General features: G+C 42.8%; 1 protein-coding gene across 1 annotated transcript in view; it reads right to left on the bottom strand.

The window, feature by feature from the left end:
* prex2 (phosphatidylinositol-3,4,5-trisphosphate-dependent Rac exchange factor 2) overlaps positions 1–24,883 on the bottom strand; it is a 130,443-nt gene that overhangs the window by 87,151 nt on the left and 18,409 nt on the right. Inside the window, exons 2-10 of the mRNA XM_033638992.2 lie at positions 20,634–20,705; positions 19,457–19,579; positions 16,363–16,467; positions 12,286–12,387; positions 11,200–11,361; positions 6,921–7,054; positions 5,930–6,033; positions 2,389–2,538; positions 1,655–1,796 (exon numbers count right to left, since the gene is read on the bottom strand). Of these exons, the coding sequence (XP_033494883.1) occupies positions 1,655–1,796; positions 2,389–2,538; positions 5,930–6,033; positions 6,921–7,054; positions 11,200–11,361; positions 12,286–12,387; positions 16,363–16,467; positions 19,457–19,579; positions 20,634–20,705 (1,094 nt within the window). The remainder of the gene's footprint in view (positions 1–1,654; positions 1,797–2,388; positions 2,539–5,929; positions 6,034–6,920; positions 7,055–11,199; positions 11,362–12,285; positions 12,388–16,362; positions 16,468–19,456; positions 19,580–20,633; positions 20,706–24,883) is intronic.

Genomic DNA, 24,883 nt, shown 5'->3' with positions numbered 1-24,883 from the left:
TTGATGCATTGGATGTGCTGAATGTGCATATTTAGGCAGTACAGGAGGAGGTGCACATTAATAATCCTCCAGGACTGTAACATGCTCATGTTTAACCCAAACAATGTGTCATGTGACTGCAGTTGGTTTGGATCGTGGTTGGAACACGTTCTCACCACAAATAAACTGCACCAGAGTTCGTTTGTAACCAGACCGAGACCACCTCTTCAAGAAGGTCTCGGTCTGGTTGTTTCGGTGCGCACTTGAGTGCGATTGCTGTGTTCACACCTGCCCAAACCAACCGCTCCTAGGAGGCAAATGAACTTGAGTTCAATTGAACCGAACCAAACAGGGCAGGTGTGAAAGCACCCATACACTCTGTTCACACTACAAGCGAGACAGCAACAGGCTTACAGTCATTTTCAATGGAAGTTGGTAAAAAGCTACAATCTGCCGCCCAACAATTGTCTAAGTGACGGACGTGACGCAGTACAAATCAAAGCTCATCTGGCCTCAACTTTTTTCTGCGCTCCAATGACATGTTAACGTGATTTGCAATGGGATGGCAAAATGTGATGTTTAAATGGGACTCAGACATTAATGAAACACACAGATATAAATTTGACCAACTTTAGATGGTGTTCAGTCGAAATGCTTTGTTGCAAGTAGCAGACACACAGGCCTGTGACAATATAACTACGTTAAGCAACACTCCAATGGCGACTGGGCGATAATGTCACTAATCACGCTATTGCTTTGTTGCTGGTTGTGTGAATAGAGCATTAGGTTTAGGCAAAAAAAAAAGCCCTTTAGTTAAAGTTAGGAATAAAAATCGTGATTTTGGTTATATGTTAATAAAAAATGTAATAATAAAAAAAACCTTGCCACTACGTTTCTCTTAAAAAACACATTTACTTTTTCAGATTACTTGTATACAATTGTTATTTCTAGGCAACAGGGCTGGACACAGACACACAGACACACAGACACACACACACAGCTGCCCTCTGGCATAATGGGCCCTCTACTGCAGTTACCTCATGGATTCCTCAGCAGAGAGCTTATTGTAGTCTAACATGGGCGAGAGAGAAAGCGGGCAGTCAGCTGAGCCGCACAGGGATATCTCCCTGTGATTTACGACTGGCATTCAATGGCCGATCCGTCCCCAGACACCACACCAATAATCCTTAAATAAGATTCATGGGCTAAATCTGGCTGGATTTGATTTTCCCATGACTGAGGCTGCAGATATACATAACACACTCCTGAACAAAAAGGCGCCGACGCTTTCTTCTTCCCAGCTGCTGTCTTTAGAAACCCTTGCCAATTTAAAAAATGAAAGCAGGGATGGGGAAACTGATCTGTGTTACAAAAGTGTCCTGTGTAATCCGCTCTGAAGATACAGCCATATGCCAGAGGTGCTACTATTATTCACTTAACACTGTACAAGGCCTCGCTGCCCTCTTGTCATCATATATAAAGACGTACACATCTGAGAATACACAGAATTATTTATTCTGGTTCATGTCACGACACAGTCATCCACTCTGACACTCACTCCCTCACAGTTACAGAGCTCACACTGATGTGAGACAGAGGAAACTAGAGGACTGAGCGCTCAGCAGCTTCCCCACCGGACAAACCAAAGTGTCGAGGTTAGCGGCGAGAATCTTACCTTCCCAGGAAGCACTTGGGGAAGGTGGTGAGTTTGCGTTTACGGTCCTTAATGAGGTTACACTTGGTCATGAGGTGGTAGAGCTTCTCTCCCTTCTCTGACACCATCACCCACGTATCCTGCTCCATGCCGAGCCTCAGACCTATGCAGCAGAGGAGGGAGGGAGGGAGGAAGGGAGGAAGGATGCAAAAAAAAAAAAAAAAAAAAAAAAAAGCCTGTCAATATTGTGGCATTAATAATCTTTGCACTCAGCGTCTTGACTAGACGTGACATCAATTACTAGCTGGAGAAGGTTAATGTCTCCTAATTTCAGAAGATAATTAGCAGTGTCTTTCAGAGTCTGTGCTAATAGTCTGAGGCAACGTTAATTACTGACACTATAAGGAGTTTATCATGTACACAATCTCAAAATGCGGGAAGTAGAAACTGAAAATATGTGTTTCCGTCACTGTAGGAGTGACAACCTGCTAATCTGTTCCAACACAAGACACACAGTATCACCACATTGCTCGCTTTTTCTTTCATACAGATTCAACAACTCATCAGAGCTGGGATTTACGCCCTCTTTTTACTATTCAGGTTAAATCGTTCTGTATTGATTTTCCCAAACGCAGCATATATTTTCAGCTATCTGATTCAACACAGATGTAGAGAAATAAAAAAAATATGTGAAATGAGCTTCCCTAACTGACCGACCCCCACCCTGACACTGATACACTAAAGCGCCTTCTTACTTTTCCTCCGCTCCCGCTCTTTCATGATGGCCTCCAGCCACTCCTGCTTCTCCTCCGGCGTCTTGGCCATGCAGACGAACCACTTGTTCTTGGCTGTGTTGTGGATCTTCCAGCCGTTGTTTACTATGTTCCCGCTGCTGTGGTAGTCAGCTGTAACACAGACACGGAGGTTGACTTCTCTAGTTTTATAAAGTCTTCTCCTCGTGAGGGGTGGAACGACACGCATCCACTTTTTTTTTCTTACTCGTTTAAGCTCAGAGAAGTTTGAAGGGGAGGGCCATCAATCAGTGGTCGTACTGATCATGACACTGTAAACGGAGCTGTTGGGAAGTCGGGTTCACAGTGAAAGAGTGTTACCCGCATTAAACACAGCAATAACATAGTGAAGCACAGCTCCAATGATTTGCTCCAGACAAAACGAAGCAAAGTAACATGGTGTTAGCAACACTGGAGCTCATATGGGAAAGTGCAAATAGAGCAGAACAGACAACACATTATCTGATAAATTAAGGCTTTCTTATACAGTAGCGTGTGGTCTATTTTCAAGAAACAACATCCATCATGAAACTATTGAAAATAAAGTCCTCTATCTCAGTTCAAACTCTTGCCTTGGACTCATTTTTCCCAGCTGTAGTGTCGGCCCTCATAGCCTCTCTATTGAAAGCATCACTGATTATCGCTCTTCTCCTTCAATGAGATAAACGAGGGGACACACATGCAGAAGAAGAACCATCCATCAGCATTATTTACTACTGAGTGTTCAGAATACTCACACAGAGTAAATGGCTGCTTGTGATTCACCACCTTGGCTCGGGCAGAACGATTAATCGAATTCAAAGTGACATTGCAGTGTAATAGGAAGTCACTTTTAAATTGCAAAAGCTGCAATTAAAGGCAACAAACAAGCAGGTCGGAAACACCTGGCCCCCCCAGCGTACACGTGACTTAAGCAAATAAGAGTAGATGAAGAAAACAACTTGTCAAATACCATGCTCACAGTAATCCCTTGTGAAAACAGCCAAGGCTAGGTGTACGTACAATAATCATGTTTATATATTATATTGTTTGCTGTAGCAAGTGTGTGTTCAAGCAAGAAAGAGAGTTAAAATGGATGCACAGAGAGAAAAACAGGTGTTGGAACAGAGAGGCCATGTGCTTCCTGACCACTGTCTGGAGGCTGAACAGCGAGGTGAGTCAAGCATCAGTCAGTGTGCACTTTAGTTTGGGTGATTTGTTTCGGTAACTGACTGAGATCAGTTAGATCATTCATATTTGTTTTATTTACGTAAATGTTCACCCGAGCCTGTTGTTTTGCAGGGCTTTGTTGTTCTTTTTTCAGACTATCAAAGTCATGATGATTAGATTACATGCTTGCATAACTGGAAGTTACAAGATTTGAATCATCAGTCGGAGACGCCTCATTTAAATGAAAGTTTTCAAGTTGAGCGGTTGTTTTCTGTGCTTGTTTTTGGGTTTGTTTTTTGGTCAGCCACTGTGCAGTGTACTTCTGGTCCACAGCTTTACCGCAGAGTGAGCACTCCTCACTTTCACGCTGCTCTCCAGTACAGGCAGCCGCGGACCCAGACCCAGACCCAGACCCAGGGGAGTCTGAGTGAGACGGAGGTAGCTGCCAAGAGGAAGAGAGGCTTTACCCAGTCAGGTTCTGAGAGATGGAGTGGTAAATGGACGTGCACTTGTATAGTTCGTTTTTAACACTCAAAGTGATTTAACACTACATTCACACACTGGTGGCCGAGGCTGCCATACAAGGTGTCACGTGCTACCCAGCTTTTTTTTTTTTTTAAGATATTTTTTTGGCAGTTTTAGCCTTTAATTGATAGGACAGCTTAAGCGTGAAGGGGGGAGAGAGAGAGAGAGAGAGAGAGAGAGAGAGAGAGAGAGAGAGAGAGAGAGAGAGGGAAGGACATGCAGCAAAGGGCCACAGGCTGGGGTCGAACCCGGGCCGCTGCGGCAACAGCCTTGTACATGGGGCACCTGCTCTACCACTAAGCCACCGACGCCCCCTGCTACACAGCTTTAAGGCACTTACACACCGATGGTACAGCCACTGGGAGCAGTTGGGGGTTCGGTACCTTACCAAAGGATACTTCGACGTGTGGACTGGAGAAGCCGGGGATCAAACAGCCGATTTTTGCTTAGTGGACAAGCTTCCCTCCTTAGCTACAGCCACCCGAAAACTTTATCTTCCACCCTCTGCTTAGAAGTGGTGAATTTACACCTTACAGCAACTTTTCTTTGATATCTAGTGTCAGTAAAAAAGGTTGTCACACAGTTCCGATGCATCATTATCATAGTTAGCACACATTAGCTCAAAGGGCTAACTTGGCTGGTTTACTATATCACTACTGTCACCCTGAATATCCTGATGAACCCAGGTCAAACTCTCAAACTCTGTATGTAAAATAAAAGGAGCGAATAGTCAAATATTCGTTTTAAACAGCCAAATCTGATTTGACTGATGATGATTCAGTCGGGTACAGCCCTATTCATGACAATTAATCTCATTTTATCATAACTTGCAGGCCTGGCTTACATGACAGAGTAGTTCATATTGTGACCGTATACAGTGTTGTGTTGGTCATACATTAGGATGATTAAATAATACAGAAGATAAGCAAAGAATCATATACTGAATTGCATTAGCAATACTGGTCTAAAAAAATAAGCAGCTTGCTAATTTACCATAGTGTTTAGCTGTAACCTAACGCACAAATATAACCATAAGGTATGCAAAAAAAAAAAAAAATTAAAAAACCAGAACAAATGGAATTGAACTCTTGACCATAAGCTGAATCTTCCTCATGTTCTTCCATCTTTTAGAGAACATTTGAAATGCTTCACCACCTGACCTCTGATTTTCTCCCTCCAAGGGTGTAACAAAAAGCCAACCATTACAATCATCAATTACAATCAGGTCTAAAAGCATGTTTATATGGCATGCCTTGAGGGCGTTTTTCAACCTCAGGCAGCAAGTGTGCGCCTGGGAAAAAAAGTTGCAGCGCTTATTATTACGTAGGAATCCAAGCTAAAATACTCCTGTCGCCCTGGATTTCAGATTGAGATCTCCCGCCTGTGGTGCAGAACACCCAGGAGTTACTGCACCGCCGCCGGCCTCATGTGTTTATCCTCCCTCTCCAGACCCAAACCCATCCATCTCTCACCAAAAACACCCAATATTACGGCCCATCTAGGTCTGCTGGAGAGGAAATGATGGCTTCTACAAATATAAATGATAATCAGTGGCTATGTGAGGCCAAGAGACACAAGCGCTCGAGTTCACCAAGTACCAGCAGCAGCAGCACAGCCCCAAGAATAAGTAACTATAGATGTCTAAAAAAATGTTTATAGGTAAATCTTATTTTTCCATCGGCATTCCAAGTATAAAATCGTAGGTTGTCAACGTTCCTGTGTGGGTTACGGCATATTTTAAAGCTGCTGCTGCCAGGAGTGCTGCTGACATAAAAAATGAGCTTCTGAGAGAGAGTGTGAGCACAAAGAGAAAATCTACTCGTCCACTCACCCGTGCCATCATCCACGTTTTCCACCTCCATCACCTCCGTGTTGATTCTCCCTCTGAACAGGTAGCGAGGAGCCTCCGTGGCCGTCTTGCTGTTTTTTAAACGCCTTGGACAGAGAAAAGCAACCACAAATATTAACCCATAAAGTTTAATCATGTTATTACTTTCTGTGTAATTAGTATCACTCACAGTCCATTTGGGATTCTATAAAAGACTAATTATAATCATCTGATGTTTGTCCATGTGTATTAACCATGTTAAGTGAGGAAAGCATCCAATTTAGACAAGTTACTCGAATTAAGGTCAGAGCGACACACTTTATTTTCTGTCTTGGTTTTATTTCTTTAGTCATGAATGGATACTACCTGCAGACACTACACTGTATACAGCACGTAGAGTAAAAGCAAATCGAAGCAGGTGGCAGCTTGGTTGGTGGTGGATAAACAAAACCTGCCAGAAACGCACACAATGGACGCAGCAGCATTGTTAGCAGCTGTATCAGTAGCTCAGCGTGAGCAGATCTGGCAGAAACACGACAACGATCGACAATCAGCAAGAGTTTCCTGATTCAACTTGCGCCGATCATGACAAATGTCATAGTATTCGGTGTGTTTATGAACATGTGTCCACAGATGGTGGTTAACAACTCCTGTCACTGTATTCCCAAGATAAAAAAAAAAATATCCTTCTCTCATGTGGCGCCTCTACTGCATGACTTCTTTCAACTCCCCTCACAAAAAGCTAAAATGCTTCCCACAGTGCACTGCTCCCTTTCCCTTAAACAAGTAAAGGAACTTGCGCGGTGAATTATTTATAAAGACCATGCTCTAAATGTTCTGTAGGCGCACAGAGACAGAGGGAAATTTTGATATTAGCATAAACAATATTTTTATTCTGTCTCTTGAAAAACACACACTGTAATGAGAATTTAAATTCATCTCCTGCTTTGTGGATTTTATCTGTAGCGTAATGAACACAAGCGGGTCAAGCCACCTGTTTTTCTTCTTGCAGTAGACCAGCAGCTTGTCAAACAGGAAGAAAATCCTCTCTTGTATGTTTCCAGCCGAAATCTTCAAGAGGACGCCGTGCATGAGCATCTCCGTGCATGTGTCTGTGATATTGGAGCCCTGCGAGCGGACATGTGGGGAAAAGGTCAAACAGAGAGGAAAAATGCAGAGTGAAACAGATGCTATGGCATAGATTTACACACAGGAATGCGGGGAAGGAGGTATTCAAACTTGCAGATATTTTAATTTAATTTTTATCTGACAGACAAAGTTTCTACAGATTATTTCTTTGCCATTTAATGTACACACATAGTGTCTGAACAGGAGGAGGGATCACAAAGCCCAGCCTTTCCTGTTCCCTCTCTCTGGAGTCTATGAAAACACTCCCTGCTTCCTCAGAGCAGATTGCTGAGGGACTTGAAAATGCATAGCTGTAATAGCCTCTATAGAATAACATCCCGTCCGGACAAACTATGTGTTGCATTGTCACGCCTGGTCACCATATTGGTTGGGGTTCCTGCTGCAAGTGATAAAGTGTGCTGTCTTTTCCCCTTACCTTGCCTGCTCTGGGAATTTATGTACTACGTTTGATCGGCCCTTCAGAGCTAAAAATAACTCCTATGCGCACGGAGCCGGAAAATGTGCTAAGCATTTCCTCCTGCTGGAGACATCAGCGGGCCAAAACCTATCCCGCTTTTTCCTTCTTTCTCTCCTCGCCCTTTTAATTCTCCTCCCTTCCATTCTGCCGATCATCTCTCACTCGCTTCCCCTCCCCTTGATTCCCTGCACTATTCCTCTATCTCTTTCATTCCTTCCTCCATGCTTGTTTTTTTTTAGTCCCCTGCTCTTTCAGGGGCCTTTTAACTCCCCAGCTCATGACCAGATGTTAAACTAATTTGCAGCCAGTGAATGTGTGCACACCAGACACGGAAAGGCCAACTTGTCTTGGTCACTTGAAGGGGGCAATAGCAACTCGCACACACTGGTTGAGACTATAGAGCTGCATTTCCTTAATGGAAGAACCGACACTTCCCCTTTGTGTTTCATGCGCCTTTGACAGAACCCCCTGCCAATTTACTTCTTTTGGTGCAGCCTCTCTTTTTCTCTGCAGCATTTTTCTATCACTCTTCACATTCATCTTGTTCCAAGCTCAAGCTCCACAGAGGGTGCATTCAGAAACTTAAGCAACACTTTAAACCCTCAGTCATCTGTTTCATCTAAATTTCAACCTTCTATTTTTATAACCAGACAACAGCCAGACATAACAACTGCAGAAATGGATAAAAATTAGGAGCAGCAAAGCAGGATATGTCATTAATTAAGGAAAAACTATGGTGGAAAAGTTTGTGTTGAACTCAGATGTGGTATTTGTCAATTAGCTGGGGAGATGAGACAATTTAAATGAAATTCTTAAAACCAAAGAAGCCAAATCAAGCAAACTCGACAACTCGAGTAGATTTTAAGAGCGCTAATTAAACTTAAACAAGAGAACAGAATGTGAAGTGAAAACACTACTGGAAACTACTACCCGCTGCTCTAAAATAAACGTATTTCTATGGTAAACAGTGACAAAACACAGACACTTGCAACACAAACCAACTGGCAATCACCGCCCTGACGAATGCTGGCAGTCGTCACCATGGTGACCACTGCAGGCCATCGCCCTGTCTCTCCCACGCGAGGTGAACCTGCCAGGATGCCCCGAGGGCAGCCAGCTGTGGAGCAGGTCAGCGCTAACAAGCAATCAGCCCGGGCGGAGGAGCAGCGATGGAAAAACAGAGGCTCTCACAATCACTCCTCATCCCTCCATCATTCCTCAGACACCCCCACAGAAATGCAAGATACAAACATCACTCAACTCCCTCTCCTTTTTTCCTCTTCTTTCTATTTCACCCTCTCTCTTCTTCTCAGTTCCATCTCATTTAGCTTGGCGTGCAGAAGTCAGAGGGTCCCGCTCCAGAATGAGCTAATGTTTACGATTAATAAAAAGTGCTGAGGGGAAACCGCAGAGTAGCTACAGCCAGGAGTGTGTCGAGAGCAAGATATGTCACCGCACCCAACAATAAAACTCACTCTGATCACACTATTCTTAGAGTTTTAACTATTTTTCTCCTTCTGTGTGTGTGTGTGTGTGTGTGTGTGTGTGTGTTTGTGTGTATACATCTAGTAGTGATTATTTTGGGACTTCTTGTTTTTATCCTCCTATAAGTGTGCAACAGAATTTATACTGTGTACTTCTAAGCCTGGGATTTTTTTGGTCTGCATACACATTGAAGGTTTCGAATATGACATCCACAACATTAATAAAGCAGCAAACAACTTTTTGAGAAGATATAATGGAGTAACGGTGTCCTGAGCAGCGAATGAAGTGACATTCCCAATGTGAGTGTTGTTATCCAAGCTTCTCCGTCAGTTGTTGTGGTAGACAGTCCAGACACTAGGGTTGGGTACTGTTTACTTTTTAACCTCGAATTTGGTGTGGGTACCCAACAGTACTGATTTTTTGTACTTAACTCTTTCTGTAATAACAATGCAATTTTTGAACAAGCTGTGTCAACAAGCAATTCTTCTCATCTGCTCTTTTCCAATCACACAAAGAGCTAAGTCTCTGTCTGTCTGTCTGTCTGTCTGTCTGCTTGTGTGTGTGTGTACTGCTTGTCTCTCATGCTCTCTGTTTAGACACAACTGACAAATATGTAGATAAGTATGTAATTAAAAAAAACACAATCCCAAACAGCAGTAATACTGGGCTGCAGAGGCTACAGAGACTATAGATTGAAGCTGGGACTACAGACTTAAACTGGGACTATAGATTGAAGTTGGGAAGCCGGCCAAGGAGCTCTGTCTTAATAGCTTCAGGTCATTTCACGGACCTTGGCTTCCTTTCTGAATCTGGCACTTCTGCATATCTCCCTTGTCTCCGCAACAAAGCACCCCCAAGCTTGCCACAGAGTTTCACATACAGATTGCTGGCTTCAGGGCGCTGAGGTGCTTCTGCCTCCTGTCTGAAGCCAGTGTTCTCACCCAGGTACACTCTTAGGTACCCAAATTTGGCACCAATTGTTCATGTCCCAATTCACATGAATTGGGACATGGTAGTACCAATGTAATTTGGTCGGTACTCTTAAAGGTAACGAGTTTGGTCCACAACCCTTCCTGTCACCCATGCATGTTAGTGCTGCGAGTCCTTTGTATGACTCCCATTGGCTAGACAATTGCCTTCGCTCTGCCATGGGCTCATACGACGTTTACCACTGATATCTGGACAGTGTCACCAAGAAAACATAGCACCCATCCATCGGTAAACACCATCGACTCGGTCAGCACTGTTGCTGTTGTTGGCACTGACCAGGCTGTTAACACCGTTAGCAGCTAGCCACTGGCTCAGCTACGTCCATGTTGAGAACAGTGTTCAGACAAACTGAATCAGAGTCTGAATCACAGATAGGCTCTGAATGTTGAAAAGAGCTACCTTAATAGATTCAGCATGGATTTTCATAAATATTCATTCATGTTTCTAGAGTATATTTTAGTATAAAGCAAAGTACTAAAGCAAATACTTAAAGCCTAAGGAAGTCTAATCATGATCTATTGTATCTTGTCTGAGTTAAAAGTCTGTGTTTTTACCAGAAATCAGTTACTGCCTGCACCGTCAGTCAGAAGCTGTATCAACACCGGCAGAGTCTTTCTGTCTGCATGTGTCCAGGAAGTCTTAAGGCCTTCTTTGCATGAAGCCAGGTCAATTACATAAGCATCCCAGCCTCTTGAATTACAATTACCACCACTGTTTTCTCTTTCCAACAACCACTAGGCCTACTGACCCCTTATTAAGGCATCCCAGAGCTCAGGAGGAAAACTAATCTAAAGGGCAACCCTCCAGACCAAGAAGTGTGGTCCACCTGACGATGATTAGATCAGTCACCCTAAAGCGTGACAGCTTTAACTACAGGCTCATCCAGGCGGAAAGAATTTGACCATTGTGAATACAAGCCATTGTTCTCAGAGAGTACAAGAAAGCTTAAAAACCTGACAAAAGTCACGCCACTTCTTGATGAATTGCTGGCATAGGGCTAAGTGGCTTTAAATATGTCATGACTTTGAGCTTTGACGGGAGGAAAGCTTAGCTGTCTTTTAAAAAATAATAAAAATCAAAAAACACGCCAAGTCTGACAACAGAGCAACAAGTCAGTACAGCCATTTAAATTGAATTTACTGGGTGAGATTAAATCATTCAACACAGTTTACAGAGTTCAGCTGAGGCCCACCTCCCAGCCCTCGATATGGGACTGCCATTCCTCCAAAATCTCCAACTTCTCCATCTGTCTCTTGGCTTCGTTGATGCTGGAGCAAACAGCCTTCATCACCTGCAGAGACTCCTGCACCAGGACGTAGTCGTTGTGTTTCTTCGGGGTCCTTTTCAGCAGCTCCTGCACACAGACCACACAAAGTCACACAAGGAGAAAAAAGAGTTATGTGTTAATAAAGACACACATTCCCATTAATGCACCCAAACTACTCTCAAATCAAATTTGTGGCAAATCCAACTCTGAATCATAATTTGCACATCATGAAAAGCAAGACAGAAATAAACGTTCAATTTCTTATCCACTTCACATTTACTTACCCTTCAGTGGTTCCTGAGTTTAGTGGTTAGAAGCTACTGCATGCCATGGTCTAGCAAAAGTGATGGTGATCTCTGCGTCTATAGTCTAAACATTGCCTTTCAGCATGTCAGCCGCTATAGGGCTGATTTACTCTGTTCTGGATATATCTGCAGCCAGTGATGGCTATCTGTGTCATTTCAGAGAAGGAGGCCCCGGCAGCTGAAAGACTTCAAATGGCGGAGCATCAGATTACCCCCTTATTATTATTACATCTCTGTGCTCGTGCTAGTGGCTGTTTAGAGAACGCCTGGGTGAATTAATAGATCATAACAAGACAAACGAGATGGGACAGCTCGGATCACTCACTAAAACAAGCCTTTGAAAGTGTATTTAATTTCCCTCAAGTTTAACTTGGGAAAAGGAAATTTCAAAACTAACAACTGAGAATGCAGGTATGAATGAGTCCAGTCAAAGCGTCTGAATGCACAGCTGGGCAGAGGAGGTGATGATAGGTCCTGTGTTATTCCTACGATGTGGTTGCGCTGGGGAACTAGAGCAGAGACGTGTCAGAATATGAGACCAGTGTTTCATTAGCGAGGGAGAGGTTGATGTGAATAGGACGGGACAGCCCTAACTAATGACTAGGTGGTGGTGGATGAAAAGAGGGGTAGAAGGTGCCCTACAGAGGTGGCACAAGGGTGTGGTATCTCCATAATACATGGTTAGCATTCACAGGACCATACTCACTTTGAGCAGCAATGGGTACTTGCAGATCCTCTGAATAGGAGCTACCAGGTAACCCTCCAGTGGGACCTCTGTGTTTTGTCTGCCTCCAAGCAACATGCAATTCTAGAGGAGAGGAGAGGAGAGGAGAGGAGAGGAGGTTTAACAAGGCTAACCCTGTGAGGCTGTAATGCTCATTGTAAAGAAAACCAAACTGTTAGATAAAAGCTGAGGTCCATTTGGTTTTGATTTTAGACATGGTGAAATAAATGTCAAAGTTGCCAGAGTGGTGTTAGAATAAAGGTCTCTGGCAACATATATCAGAACGGGTTTATCAGCAGTATTAGAGGTATTTCACAGTTGGCTTTTGTTTGAGGATGGTGTAAGCAGAGAGGTCATCGTGTTTATTCAAAATTAGCTGATGTCATGAAGTTTTCACATCAGTGTTTTCATCAGTGTTTACCACTGTTACCATGCTAGTTTCGCATGTTTGCAATGCTAACCTTTGCTAATTAGCACCATATGCAGCTGAGGCTGATGGGTATGTCACCGATTTTGGAGGTACTTGGTCATAAACCGAACTATTGGGAAAAAAATGAGTTTGTGAAACATGCAAACAGCTCACACACTGCGGGGCTCCAACGTCCACTTATTAAATACACCTACACACCATTTCGAGCACAACTGTTCTTCATCGGGCTGAGGTTGACAGCGCATGGCGCAGCGGCTTCTTAGGTGTACACAATACAATCACATGATTTCATTGCAATCCATCTAATAGTTGTTGAAATATTAAGTCTGGACCAAAATGGCCAACAGACCAAAATCGTCGTCCCTAAATTCGGATTTATCATTAACTAAGAGACAAACCTTGCCCTTAGTCAATCAAAGTGACCTGTACCTACATGTGGTAGGTGACATATTATGAGGTCAACCGCTAATAATTATTCTAACCTCACCTGAAATATCAGTGAGGTGCTGGTTTACGGTGTAAACAATAAAACAGGTTTAACGGCAGCCAGCAGGCCAAAGGTTTAGTGGAGGTTAGCGGATATCCCCACCCTGGTCCTTGCAAGGCAGAGAAGGTGACCTGAGGTATATTAGCTCAAAGCTAAGTGTAGGCTGGAGGGTAACATGAGACCCATATAGCCCTGATGGAAGGCTGGGTCACAGAAAGGTCAAGGCTATAAAGACCCCATTAAATCAAAGTCAATTAATATCTTTGCCTCCTCTGGCTTCGTAGATTAAAGGCACACACGAATAGTAAATAAGATGCAGAGCTCTTGCAGCTACTCTTCTCTGATGGAGTGTATATTATGTGCATGTGTGTGTGTGTTGAATTTCTCACTCCATGAATTACAGTCTTTCGAAAAGGTCATATGCTTTACCAGAGAGCCGGCCAATCAATACACCCAAGTCTGTGGTCATACTCTGGCTCTACTGGGAGTGCAACTCTGCTGTAGATCTCGATTTCAAAGTGCTCCGTTTTTATGGAAGTCTTAAAACACAAGGGGTGACAGTGTGTAGTGATACAAGTGTGTGCCGCACCGAAGCAAAGGAGTAGGGAGTGAGACGGACTCACATTACAAACTGTCAAAGCCTATGAGTAAAGAGTGAAAAGTATCAACAGAGGGACAAGAGACTGTAAACAGCATCAAGAGAAGAGCTTTGAGAGGCAATGGAAAAGAAAAAGGGCCAACATTTAAATTGACCTCTTAAAGTGTGCGCGCACACACACACACACACACACACACACACACACACACACACACACACACACAGTTTAGCGAGCCAGCAGTGGGGATGTAGTCATCTTTTGTTCTAGCAATATGATGCTCCCCTGTGGAAGTGAAATTCTCTTAGAGTGTCGGGACAGGAAGAGGGAGTACGCCCACACAAGGGGCCGAGTCACATCAGCTGTCAGACACACTGGAACATTAAGTACAGGGTTTTACACTGCCATGTGTGGGTGACTGCGTGTTTGCATGTCTACAAGACTGAGACGATGTGTCTTCATATGTGAGCAGTTCTCAAGTCCAGTTTTAAACACGCTTGACTCCACTTGGACTTGAACATTGGCCCTACGAGCTCAGCATTATTTTCAGAAGTCAAACTTGTGTATTTGTGTGCACTCTCTGTGTGTTAGCGCGGATTAAACATTAAACATTAACAGTTTCTCTGATTTGGACGTGAGCACTGATCCTCTGAGACTTCACTTGGCTGTATGTATGTTTCATTATGTGAGAAGGGTCTAGCTGCAGAGCTCCAGGCTCAGGCCCGCCTTTTCATCGGACCCTTCAGTTCCAAGCTTGGAGAAGGAAGTGTACGCCAGAGACGACCATCAGGATAGCCTGCAATAACTGGTTTCAATAAGCAACACCACCTCCATCTATAGACCCTTTTACTGTTAGTAATTAGTATGATGTTTTTTGGTGGGCGGGGCTTAGCTTGAGGCAAAACAATACTCCACCAACATTAGTTAGTGCTAGCTAGCAAGTTCTGTTAGATTGTTTTAGACAATGGAGGAAGATGATGCAAGTGGTGCATTCAGAAATACTCATGCCGAGTGTCGGAGCGCACTCTGGTACAAACTGGACCGGTCATAAATTCAGAGCGCTGTCGGAATGTATCCAGAGCACCACACTCTTGAGGTGGTAAAGCACACTCTGTCGGGGGAGACAAAGTGTGATGAACTTAACTGTTTGTTAAGCTACATAGAGATATAACGCTCTGTTTCTTCGACCAACAGGGATCTAATTTTGATGTAGAGCGTCAGACTGGATTTACGGATGTAATGAGGTGTTACTTGAAAAAGTAAACACTGACCAACAGGACCAGACTGGCCGACCTGTATGCTCTCACTCAGTGGATGGATGATGTCACAGGAAGCTTTGTGGTTGATTACTATGCCAATCTTACAAAGGAGGACGATACTTGAATGGGTTCCTGCAGTTTGTTTTGCTAAAGAAGCTAATGTTAGCTAACGCGTTAAAAAGTTAGCGTTACAGAGAAATCCAACATTCCTCTTAATACCTCCCTAATTTCTAACTATGTGGACATGATAGCCCTAAAATACATATAACGTTATTCATCCCTACAACAATAACTACTTTTTCTCTAACCTGATATGAAGTGTGCACTGCACATGTGAGCATTTTTGATGATCGCCGCCTCCGTCCAGTCCTTCTGTCTTATCACATTTAACCATAGTTTTCTTCATTTTTGTCGACAGGCAGTGACGTGATAAAATGTAAGTTTTATTATTATAATATCTATTCTGTCTCCCAATAACACAACATGACACGACATTTTAAGACTCCTGTGTAGCCTACAGCACTGCGGTGGAGAGTCGTGTTTTGCCTCAAGCTAATAACATGACATCATTGTGATGTCGTCCCAAAAAAGTGTCTTATATTTCAATAGAACTGTAACTTATGCAGTTAGGTAAAGTAACGTTAAGCAGCAAGTAACTTGTACTAATCTTACGAGTTTGCAAAAGTTAGCTAACTAAGCTAATGTTGTATACAGTAACGTTAGCTAACATTAGCAAAATCAGGTTAGTACATGTTATTTACTGCTTAACGTTTTGTTACGTAACTTTATAAGTTATTTTTAGCAAAATACTGAGGTTGTATGGTTTACCTTTGAGGTTGGAAGTAGCTATGTGGCATCTTAGTCAACACTTTACTCTCTATGGTCTATAATAAGACATTTGTACTTACCGATTAAAGAGAAGTCAGGACAAATCATACGTAGCCTAAACATGAAACCAAATTTGATCAGTCAGCTTATAAAGAGCTTGTAGATCATCCTGCGACGCATGTTACTTATACAGCAGGGATGTGATACAGCGTATTTAATATATGCTCTGTAGGCTACTTTATTTATTGGCTTTAGGTGCCATAAAACAATACAATATGCAATATAATACAGTGGCATGTAAAAGTTATTTATTGATAAGGAATCCTGACAAAAACACGTGATATTCCACCATGGGCCCTGCCGATGGAGGTGAGTCCCAGCATCAGATGTGGGCCTGACCCTGGAGCTCTGCAGCGGGACACTATTGTATTATGTGCACCTTTACAGCCCCCTTCTCACCAGTAAACATGTCCTGACGCTTCTGATCTTATTGAGCTCCAGCAGCAGCCTCTGGGCCTTCTCATGATTCCCGCCGTACTCATCATAAATCTGGAAACGGCTCCTCTGCAAAAGACAGAGAATGACAAGGTGAGAAGGACGCATGGGGAGTAAAAGGGACAAATTACAGACAGGAGGAGAGAGAAATAGGGCAACTGAGTCTAACAGAAAACAGAAAAAAAAGAGAGGAGGGCGTGAAGAAATAAATTAAGCCAGAGAGGGCGATACAGAAGACAGATATACTGACTGGAGAAATAAAGAAAAATGAGTACAAGAAGGCAAAAACAGACCACAGAGCAGACACATGAATTATAGGATTCATGGTGGGCATGCATTCTTCTCCACACTCCTCTCCATCATGAAATAAATAATGTATATATATATGTGGGGGGCTCCAATCATATCCTGTCATCTGCCTTGCAGCCATATGACCGACAACTTTCCAGCGCGGCAGTTCTCATGACATTCATACTCCATTGTCTTTGACAGGCAGCAGTGGAATCAGACCACACAGCCTTTAAATCACTCACTACAAAGTCACTACAGAGCAGCAAAAATAGTACACACAGTCTTCAACCATGCTGCTCTCCCTCAGAAGACAAAGCTGGTGATGTGGAGAGACATAACTGTCATAACAACAAGCGGGGGCGTTTTGCAAAACACAACTTCATGATTAGCTGAAGAGTATGCTCTCTTTGTTGAGTCATGTTTGCTAAGAGGTCAGTTTATGAACCTCCATAAAGATTATTCTTTGGCCCTAGGGACAAATGTTACTGTAGTCCAACAGGGAGGAGTGGAGTCCAATTTGCAGGCCTGAATCACAGAGGGATTTTGATTTGAGCAGTCCACTGTCCAGCTGGCTTACTTACCTATTTGTGTTTCTTTAGTACAGTACAGTTAGATTGTGTAAGTCTTTCTTGGAACTTTTAGAGCATCAACAAATCACCACAAAGACGGAAAAAAAAACGCTGCAAAACAAGGAAAAGGACGGAAAAAGAACATTTGTCCAAGTCTTATCTCAACGGACTCACATGGTCACTCATGACTGAATTATGGTCATGAGTTTTCAGTTATGCTGCAAATCATATCCCATTTTCTCAATGAGGTCATCCCTCTGTCCCTCCTTTTCACCTGTGCAAGCAGCAGCCCCACACTACATCAGCAACTCACTGGCAGAGCCGTCGCCTTCAGCCCAACAGAAGGATGGTAAGATTTATTGGACTTTGAAACCTATTATATGCCAGTGGGCTTCAAGGCTCTGCATCAAAGACATGTGATATATTGCAGGGGTGAGCAGTATATCAAAACCGTATCAAGCATATCACACATGTGCACTCCCTCATCATGGGTAATCCAGAGAGATGAATTGACAACATGTGGTGTGTCTTATCATTTTCAGCAGTAATCAAAGGCATAACTGTATTTGAACTTCAATAGTAAAGTAGGAGAGACATTCTTTACATTACAGGCTCCAGTGAGCCAAGGATTATTGGAAACAGAATTGGCGCTGACGCAACTGAACTATAAGAGCTTGGACAAGATGGTGACATGAAAGTCAAAGGTGGAGACATAACTTTCAACTTACAAAAGAGGAGATGAAACGCTGAACAATATGACTGTGGTTAATTTGTTTTTACCTTAGGCATGATATGACACTGCAATTAAACTTGATATTCATCTAGCTTTGCTAGAAAATAGGACAGTATATAACGTTTTCACCTGCAGGGCACAGCCATCTTTCAACAAGCTAATAGGTGACATCACGAGAATGGTTTGCCTCTTTGTTGTCTGCTTCTAGCCAGAAGGTAGCTGTTAAGCTAGACTTAAACTTGGTAAAGATGATGTGAAAGATGTTTTGTGGTTTGATGACTGTTTTGTTCTCTGACAACATAATTTTTTATAGCCAGTATATGAGAAATTTGAGTAGAGTAGTGCATGGAAGTACAGGAAGTCACTTTTCGGTGTCCCGGTACAGGTAAACCTTACTTGCTGTCTTGACGAAAGAAATGAAGTTTGATACTACTTCTACGGATATGCAAAACTGGTATAGCAGCCATTACAAAAGCAGTGAGTAGTAAAAATTTTGGTTTAAGATCTAAGGCAAAGCTAACGTCATCAACTAGCCTGACATTGCTCCGATTCTGTCGCTAAGGAGGAAGTTCTTCATTTCCAAAATTTGACCAAAGAGCTCGCAAGATCTTGGTGGTGTCTCCACATCAAGGATGACCATCTATTATTTACACCGAGATGAGGATGGGCGCACGAAGGCAAAACTGTACTGGCATTACCAGCTATTTAATCCAATGCACACAGGCAGACGGGACAAGTTCAAGTGGTACTCAACCCTGACAGTTCTGCTGATGGTGAGTGTTGCTGTTTGTTTATTTTACCAATGCTTTGTGATGCAAGCAATACCTTAATCTGAAATGGCTTCTAGGTGGGAGTGATGTTGATCATGATAGAAGATGGCTTATGGATGTGACTGCTGGGTTATGCTAAAGTTAGCTATGTTAGCTGCTACATGAGAACATAAATGTAATGTTATAAGCATCTTGCGTTGGCCTGACAACTTGATGGAGGCAGTGGTAGAGCACATATTTGGAGTGGAGAAGTGTTTTGTGTGGTCTGTTAACACCGATTGTAACATTAGTCACGTTCAGGCAGCTATTCACTTTCACTTCCACAGCTGTTGTCCGACTTAATGAGAACAGGTCTAACCACTGGTCTTACTGGCTCAAAAGCTTAGGCAACTGCTTTTTGACTTTGTCCCTGGTTCTATTTATCTCGCCAAGTCTCTCAAATTCCATTATATCAACACTTAACTAGCCTAAACTTTAGTGTTGTACTCAGCGCTCCTTGTAAACAACCATTCTCGACGTCACCAACTAGCTTGTTGAAATGGCTGTGCCCTGCAGGTTTTCTAGCAAATCTAGATGAATACCACGTTTGATTGCAGTGCCATATTTTGCTTCAAGTAAAAATCAAATGAACCACAGACATATTGTGCAGTGTTTAGCCTCTACTGTAAGTAAGAAAAGTCACATGTGCTACTCACAAAGTGCAAGAAGCAGCGCCCAATTTCATGGTGAGCATGAGGGTCAGGGTGGAGCAGCTCTTCCACCATAGACAGGAAGTCTTTGTGAACAGCCAGGATCTCCTCGATGTTGGAAAATAAAACCTGAAAGAGGAAAAAGGACACAAAAACACTAGATGGTCACATTAACTTAAGTGTGTACGTGTGGTTTTAGCATATCTGCCAACTCTTTCTTCCTCCAGTGGTATTCCTAGGATTGTCCGAATCAATACTTTGGCATATACTGCTTTTTTGTGGTCATGTGGCACTAGGCGAAGGAATTTGTGAGGCCACACAATAAAGAATGAGGTTTCTTTGTAATGGGCATCTTGGCTTGAGACGTCTTTGATATCTGAATTTCAAACATTATTAGAGATATTTCAATAGAGAGGCAGAAAAAAGGGAACAGATTTTTAAGATCTGTTGTATGGAAACTTTGCCTTCATGTGGTGCTGACTTCTGCCCCCTTTTATGTCCTTCTTGTGGTGATATTAAAGGACAAAACAATTCTGGATGGAGGAAGAAGCTAGTGAAATAAAACCAAAGCATGAAAACCAGAAACGACTTTTTACGGGTGTTGTGGGGCGAAAACAAGAATAGCAAAAAAAAAAATATCTGGTAAAATTCGATCAGTGCGTTTCTGCTCCAAAGGACTGGATGTCATTCAGCTGCTTGGTGACATCACAGCCCAACCTCGTGATGACCCACCTTATCCAAACCCCTCTCTAGTTTGTACAGTGTGTTCCCAAACAAAACATAGCATGGATAGACATATTCCAAAACACAGGACGCACAGTAAATATCCACTGAATGTGTATTTACCTTCCAGAGTAAGCAAGCTCAGTGAAACAGTTACACTCCCACTGTGAGAGAGTATCCTTTATTATCCTCCAGCCAGAAATAGATTATATTTACAGCTGCTTCCTGGATCTCCCACTACTTCTTTCTCCATTCAGAACTTGGCTATTTTAGACTGAAAGAGCACCCCAAACAAGAGACCCACTTTATTTAGTTTCCGATGAAATTTCCGGTCCTTTCATGGATCAGGTTACTGTAGGAAAATAAAATCTGTGTGCCGTGTCCCAGAGAAGATCAATTGCTCTTAATATTTTTCCAAATCTTAATTATGCAATCCCATACCTCGCAGATTGACCCTCACCTTAACAGTCTCCTCTGTGATGTTCTTGTCGAGTTTGGTGGCTGCGTACTGGTTGAGACGATGTAGAAAAACCTGAAGCAGAGCAGAGAAGGAAAGCAACAGTTAACACTTTTGATGAAGCGGTCCCCCAGGATTGAATTACATTTTGGCATCTGATCACTTGCACCTTTAACGAGACAAATAGAAGATTTGGTGCTTTGTGTGCAGCTGCAACACTTGGCTGCCAGAGCTAATTGGTAACTATCACAATGGGGACACCTGATACGCATGACACACAATCTCTTAAAAAACATAATCATTGCAGCGCATGGTATTTCAAAGGTGATGTTAAGTGGCTGGGGATGGGAGTTGGGGAGGCCAACAGTGTGTGAATTGAGATGGATGGGAAGTGCTCTTACTTTCCTCAGTCCCCGAGGACGCTGGTTCCCAGGCTGCCTCACCACACAAGCCCTCAACATCCCATTTAATGCTTCAGGGCACTATCTGAGAATGGCAAATTAAGAAGGTGTGCTTCGAATGTATTCTTAAAATGTGACTAACGAGGAATTAGTCATTTTCTGAACTCCGCCTGGGGGAGAGCTTTTAAAGAAGACATCCATCAACAGGTACCAGACTTGAATCCTTATGTGTGCAATGTTTGGAATATAGTTTGTCAGACAGGAATCTATCTTCAGTAGAGAAGCTCTGGGGAAGACAAATTGGTGGCATCACACTTTGATTTTGATTGATGTCTGTGATGCACTTCACTTCAGGGAAGCGATGATGAAATCCAGAGCAAGGCTTAAAAATCAAAACTTTCATGAAATATAAAGCACAAGCGAAATCGCATTCAATCGCTCTGAATTTGAGCTCCATCAAACTTGATGTCAAGCGACAACAACAGCGTCCCTGATGTTCATGTTGCTGTCAAATTTGAATGAGAGCGAGTTAAGCAGCAGGAAAAAAAAAAAAAAAAAAAAAAAAAAAAACTTGGCACAACATCACAAAAACACACTTGTGTGATTTGGGTTTTGTCTTACATTTGTTTTCATTTCCCATGTCACAAAGCGAACACCAAATGGCATAAAAAGCAGTAACTCAAGCAAGATAAAAGCAGAAATGAGATCTCTAAGTAGAATCAAGTGTGTACTTTGATTATATTGTGCCAGACCTGTCGGCTAAAACACTGTGGAAAGACTCATGACACTTAAGATAAATTACTAAATGAAAGAAAACTGAGGCGAAGAAATTATACTTTAAAAGTTTACTATGCAGGGTTGTTGGTTACTGTTTGTAAGCAAGCTCGCCAGTGAAAGGGAAAGTGAACCTCAGATTCACTCTCGTTTGGTGTTTCGCCCCGCTATATTTGCAGTGTTTTTTTAGCCCTATGTGTCTTGGATGTCTGATGCTTACAGTCTGGCAAGTGGTCACCACCCTTTAATAAAGCCCCTGGCAAGTTGAGAGTGAGTTTACCACGTCCTTTCGCCCCAGTTGCGGACCTGGGAATCTCTGTTCGTTCCAAACAAGTTATCTATTGTCCCCAGGCAACGGGACACCGTGAGTCTCGAGCCCTGCTTTTTAGCCTACGTAAGATTACTGTGACACAACAGAAAAACATTGGCCACTGCCATCAGCGAATGTAATCGTATTTGCCAATACGCCAATGGCAACCAACAAGGTGAATATCAGCCGATACTGATGTGCAGCCGATAAATAGGTGCATCACTATAAGACAATTAGAAAATACAGGCAGACTGCGGAATCTCTGCAGATAAGTACTCCGCAGTACATCTCTAGAGTGTCATAAGTGATGATTGAGAGGGATTACTGCTATATGAGTCTATACATCTTTTAAGGAAAATCCTTTATAGTATATCTTTAACCAGCAGTTTGAATCCCTTTGTGTCCACCATAACACCATTACAAGCTCACAGAGAATGCAGCACAGCTGTCAAAACTCAAACGCTGACTTAATAAATGGCCTGTCACTGATCACACCAATCCTCGCACAAAGCCACTGCAACATGACAGACAACATAATAGGCACAGAGACAGTGCTACAATACAAAACATTGTGACACAGAAAAACACTTCAGCAGCACAAAGCATCGTTTCACGGTACAGCGTGACACAAACCAACAACAGCAGCTCCATAAACAAATGACCAACATGAGGCTCCGCAGTGAAAGGCAGAGTGATGCATGCGGTCACTGCGATTGCTGTTAGAAGTTTACATCAGTTGACCCTAACCATGGGCGTCCCTTTACCGCCCCACCAAGGGCCATAATGCCATCTGTCATCCAGTGCAGCCACATAGCGGGCTGCCTGACCTGAGCAAGCCTGTGTAATGCAACCACAAAGCATGTAAACAGCTTACTTTAATGAGCAGGCAAGCCAAGAATTATTCCTCGACACCAAGATCTAAGTGAGTGGTTGGGACTACAGTGAGCGTGTTGAAGTTTCACTTGATTAATTGTGAACAGATGGTAAGGTGGTCAGGCTGGACCTGTTAAAATCTCTATTTCTAGCTCATTAAAAAGCCAAAAATAAAGAAAAAGGAAAAACAAATAGACATGAAGAAATTACTGAAATCATCTTAATCACATTGTACTGACGTCAAGCAACACTTCAAAAGGAACCGTATAAGTGAATGCTTGAATTCGGACTTGTGGTTGGGAAAAAAGGGGGGGGCTTAAATAATCAGCCTCTTTGTTGTAGGCCAACTCCACACTGATTACCATTCTGTAGCTGCCTTGCCTCACAACTCTGCCACTCACGAGCATTAGCACCTGATTAGCAAGTCTAATATGTACAAACACGGAGCAGACTTCGACAGGCCCTCGCGAAGGCATGACAGGGCTTACAGTACAGGACCTGAGCTGAGCAAAAGTAGTGCTAATTTGCATCAAAACCCAGCTCGGTATCATTGATGCGTGACATCAAACATGGTCTCATTAGGAAATCCATCACTTCAGCTTTAATACTGAAGAGTCTATTCAACAGGACATAATCACTATATCTGCAAAGCACTAATTATACAGTATATCTACAGCTATGGCGGGGGGCTCTGCAGCAAAACATAAGGAGCCCCACTGCAGATGCTTATCAGAAGTAAACAACATGAGGAAAAAAGGCACGGCATAATGGAGTGCAGGAACTCTGAATCTGATTGGATGGAGATAATGAATTGTGTTATCACCCAGAAGATAAGGGACTGTTTGTGTCTGTCGCACACAAGTGATGGTGTAAAACTGGAAACATCTTTCATGTAGTTTTCCGAGATGAATGTACCGCACAGAAAACAGACCGGACCACACAAAAGTCTAAACGATTCATCTAAGTAATGTTTGTGTTATTCTTTAAACTGTGGACAGTTCAGACTGGATTTGTGGAAACCAACATGTCTCTTCTGAGGAGAAAGCCAAGACTGCGTTGTTGATGTCGTTTAGAGGCTGATCCTGGAATAGCTCCACGGACAGTGAATAGGAAGCTGACTGACTGTCTGGATTTATGGACACAGTAACGGTACCCAGGGTGACTGTGAATATATATAAGCCCATTTCCAGGTTTGTACAGTACCTGACAGCGCTGCGGTACATAAACACATGGCTCTTTTGCAAACACCTGTGTGTATTGTATTAAGGCTGTATGAGTCCAAATCCTGTATTGTGATTCAGTGTCAGTGGATTTGTCTCTATGGCATCACAGAGCACAGCATCTGTTCTCTGGTTTTAAGCTATGATGACAGTAATTACTAACTAGAAACTAATTAAATTTTAGTGATGAATTTTGCAGCAGTTTCAAACAAATGGCAGGAAAAAATGCAGCTGAAGAACTGCTTAAGACTCAGCCATGAAACTTCTTCATTATGGTTCACCACAGTTGCTATCACTGGCCTCGTAGCCAGCAACGACCCACTGAATTCCAGAGGGACACATTTTGTTCCCTAGGACTAGATGTGCTTTCTAGCAGGAATCCACCATGTCTGGGCACCGGCCACTTCTGAATCACAAGCAGACTTCGCTGCATTTTAAATCTCAAAAGGAGCTGTTCATGATCTATGTCACGCTTTCAGGAAGCAGAGATGGACTGACATTTTGAACCGAGCAGAAAATACTGAACTACAAGTCAACGTTTTCTCTCCAACATTGTGAGTGTATGAATTTGACAGATTTTTAGATATTCGGAAAAATGATGAGGTAAAGTGATGAGCTCAGAAGACAAAGAGGATAAAGAGTTGGACAACAGCACTGATTTGCTTACAGTGTTCT

The sequence above is a fragment of the Epinephelus lanceolatus genome, chromosome 20 (genome assembly GCF_041903045.1).
Source record: "Epinephelus lanceolatus isolate andai-2023 chromosome 20, ASM4190304v1, whole genome shotgun sequence".
Lineage (NCBI taxonomy): Eukaryota > Metazoa > Chordata > Actinopteri > Perciformes > Serranidae > Epinephelus > Epinephelus lanceolatus.
Note: the sequence above shows the minus strand (reverse complement) of the source record. Positions and strands in the feature narration are given on the sequence as shown.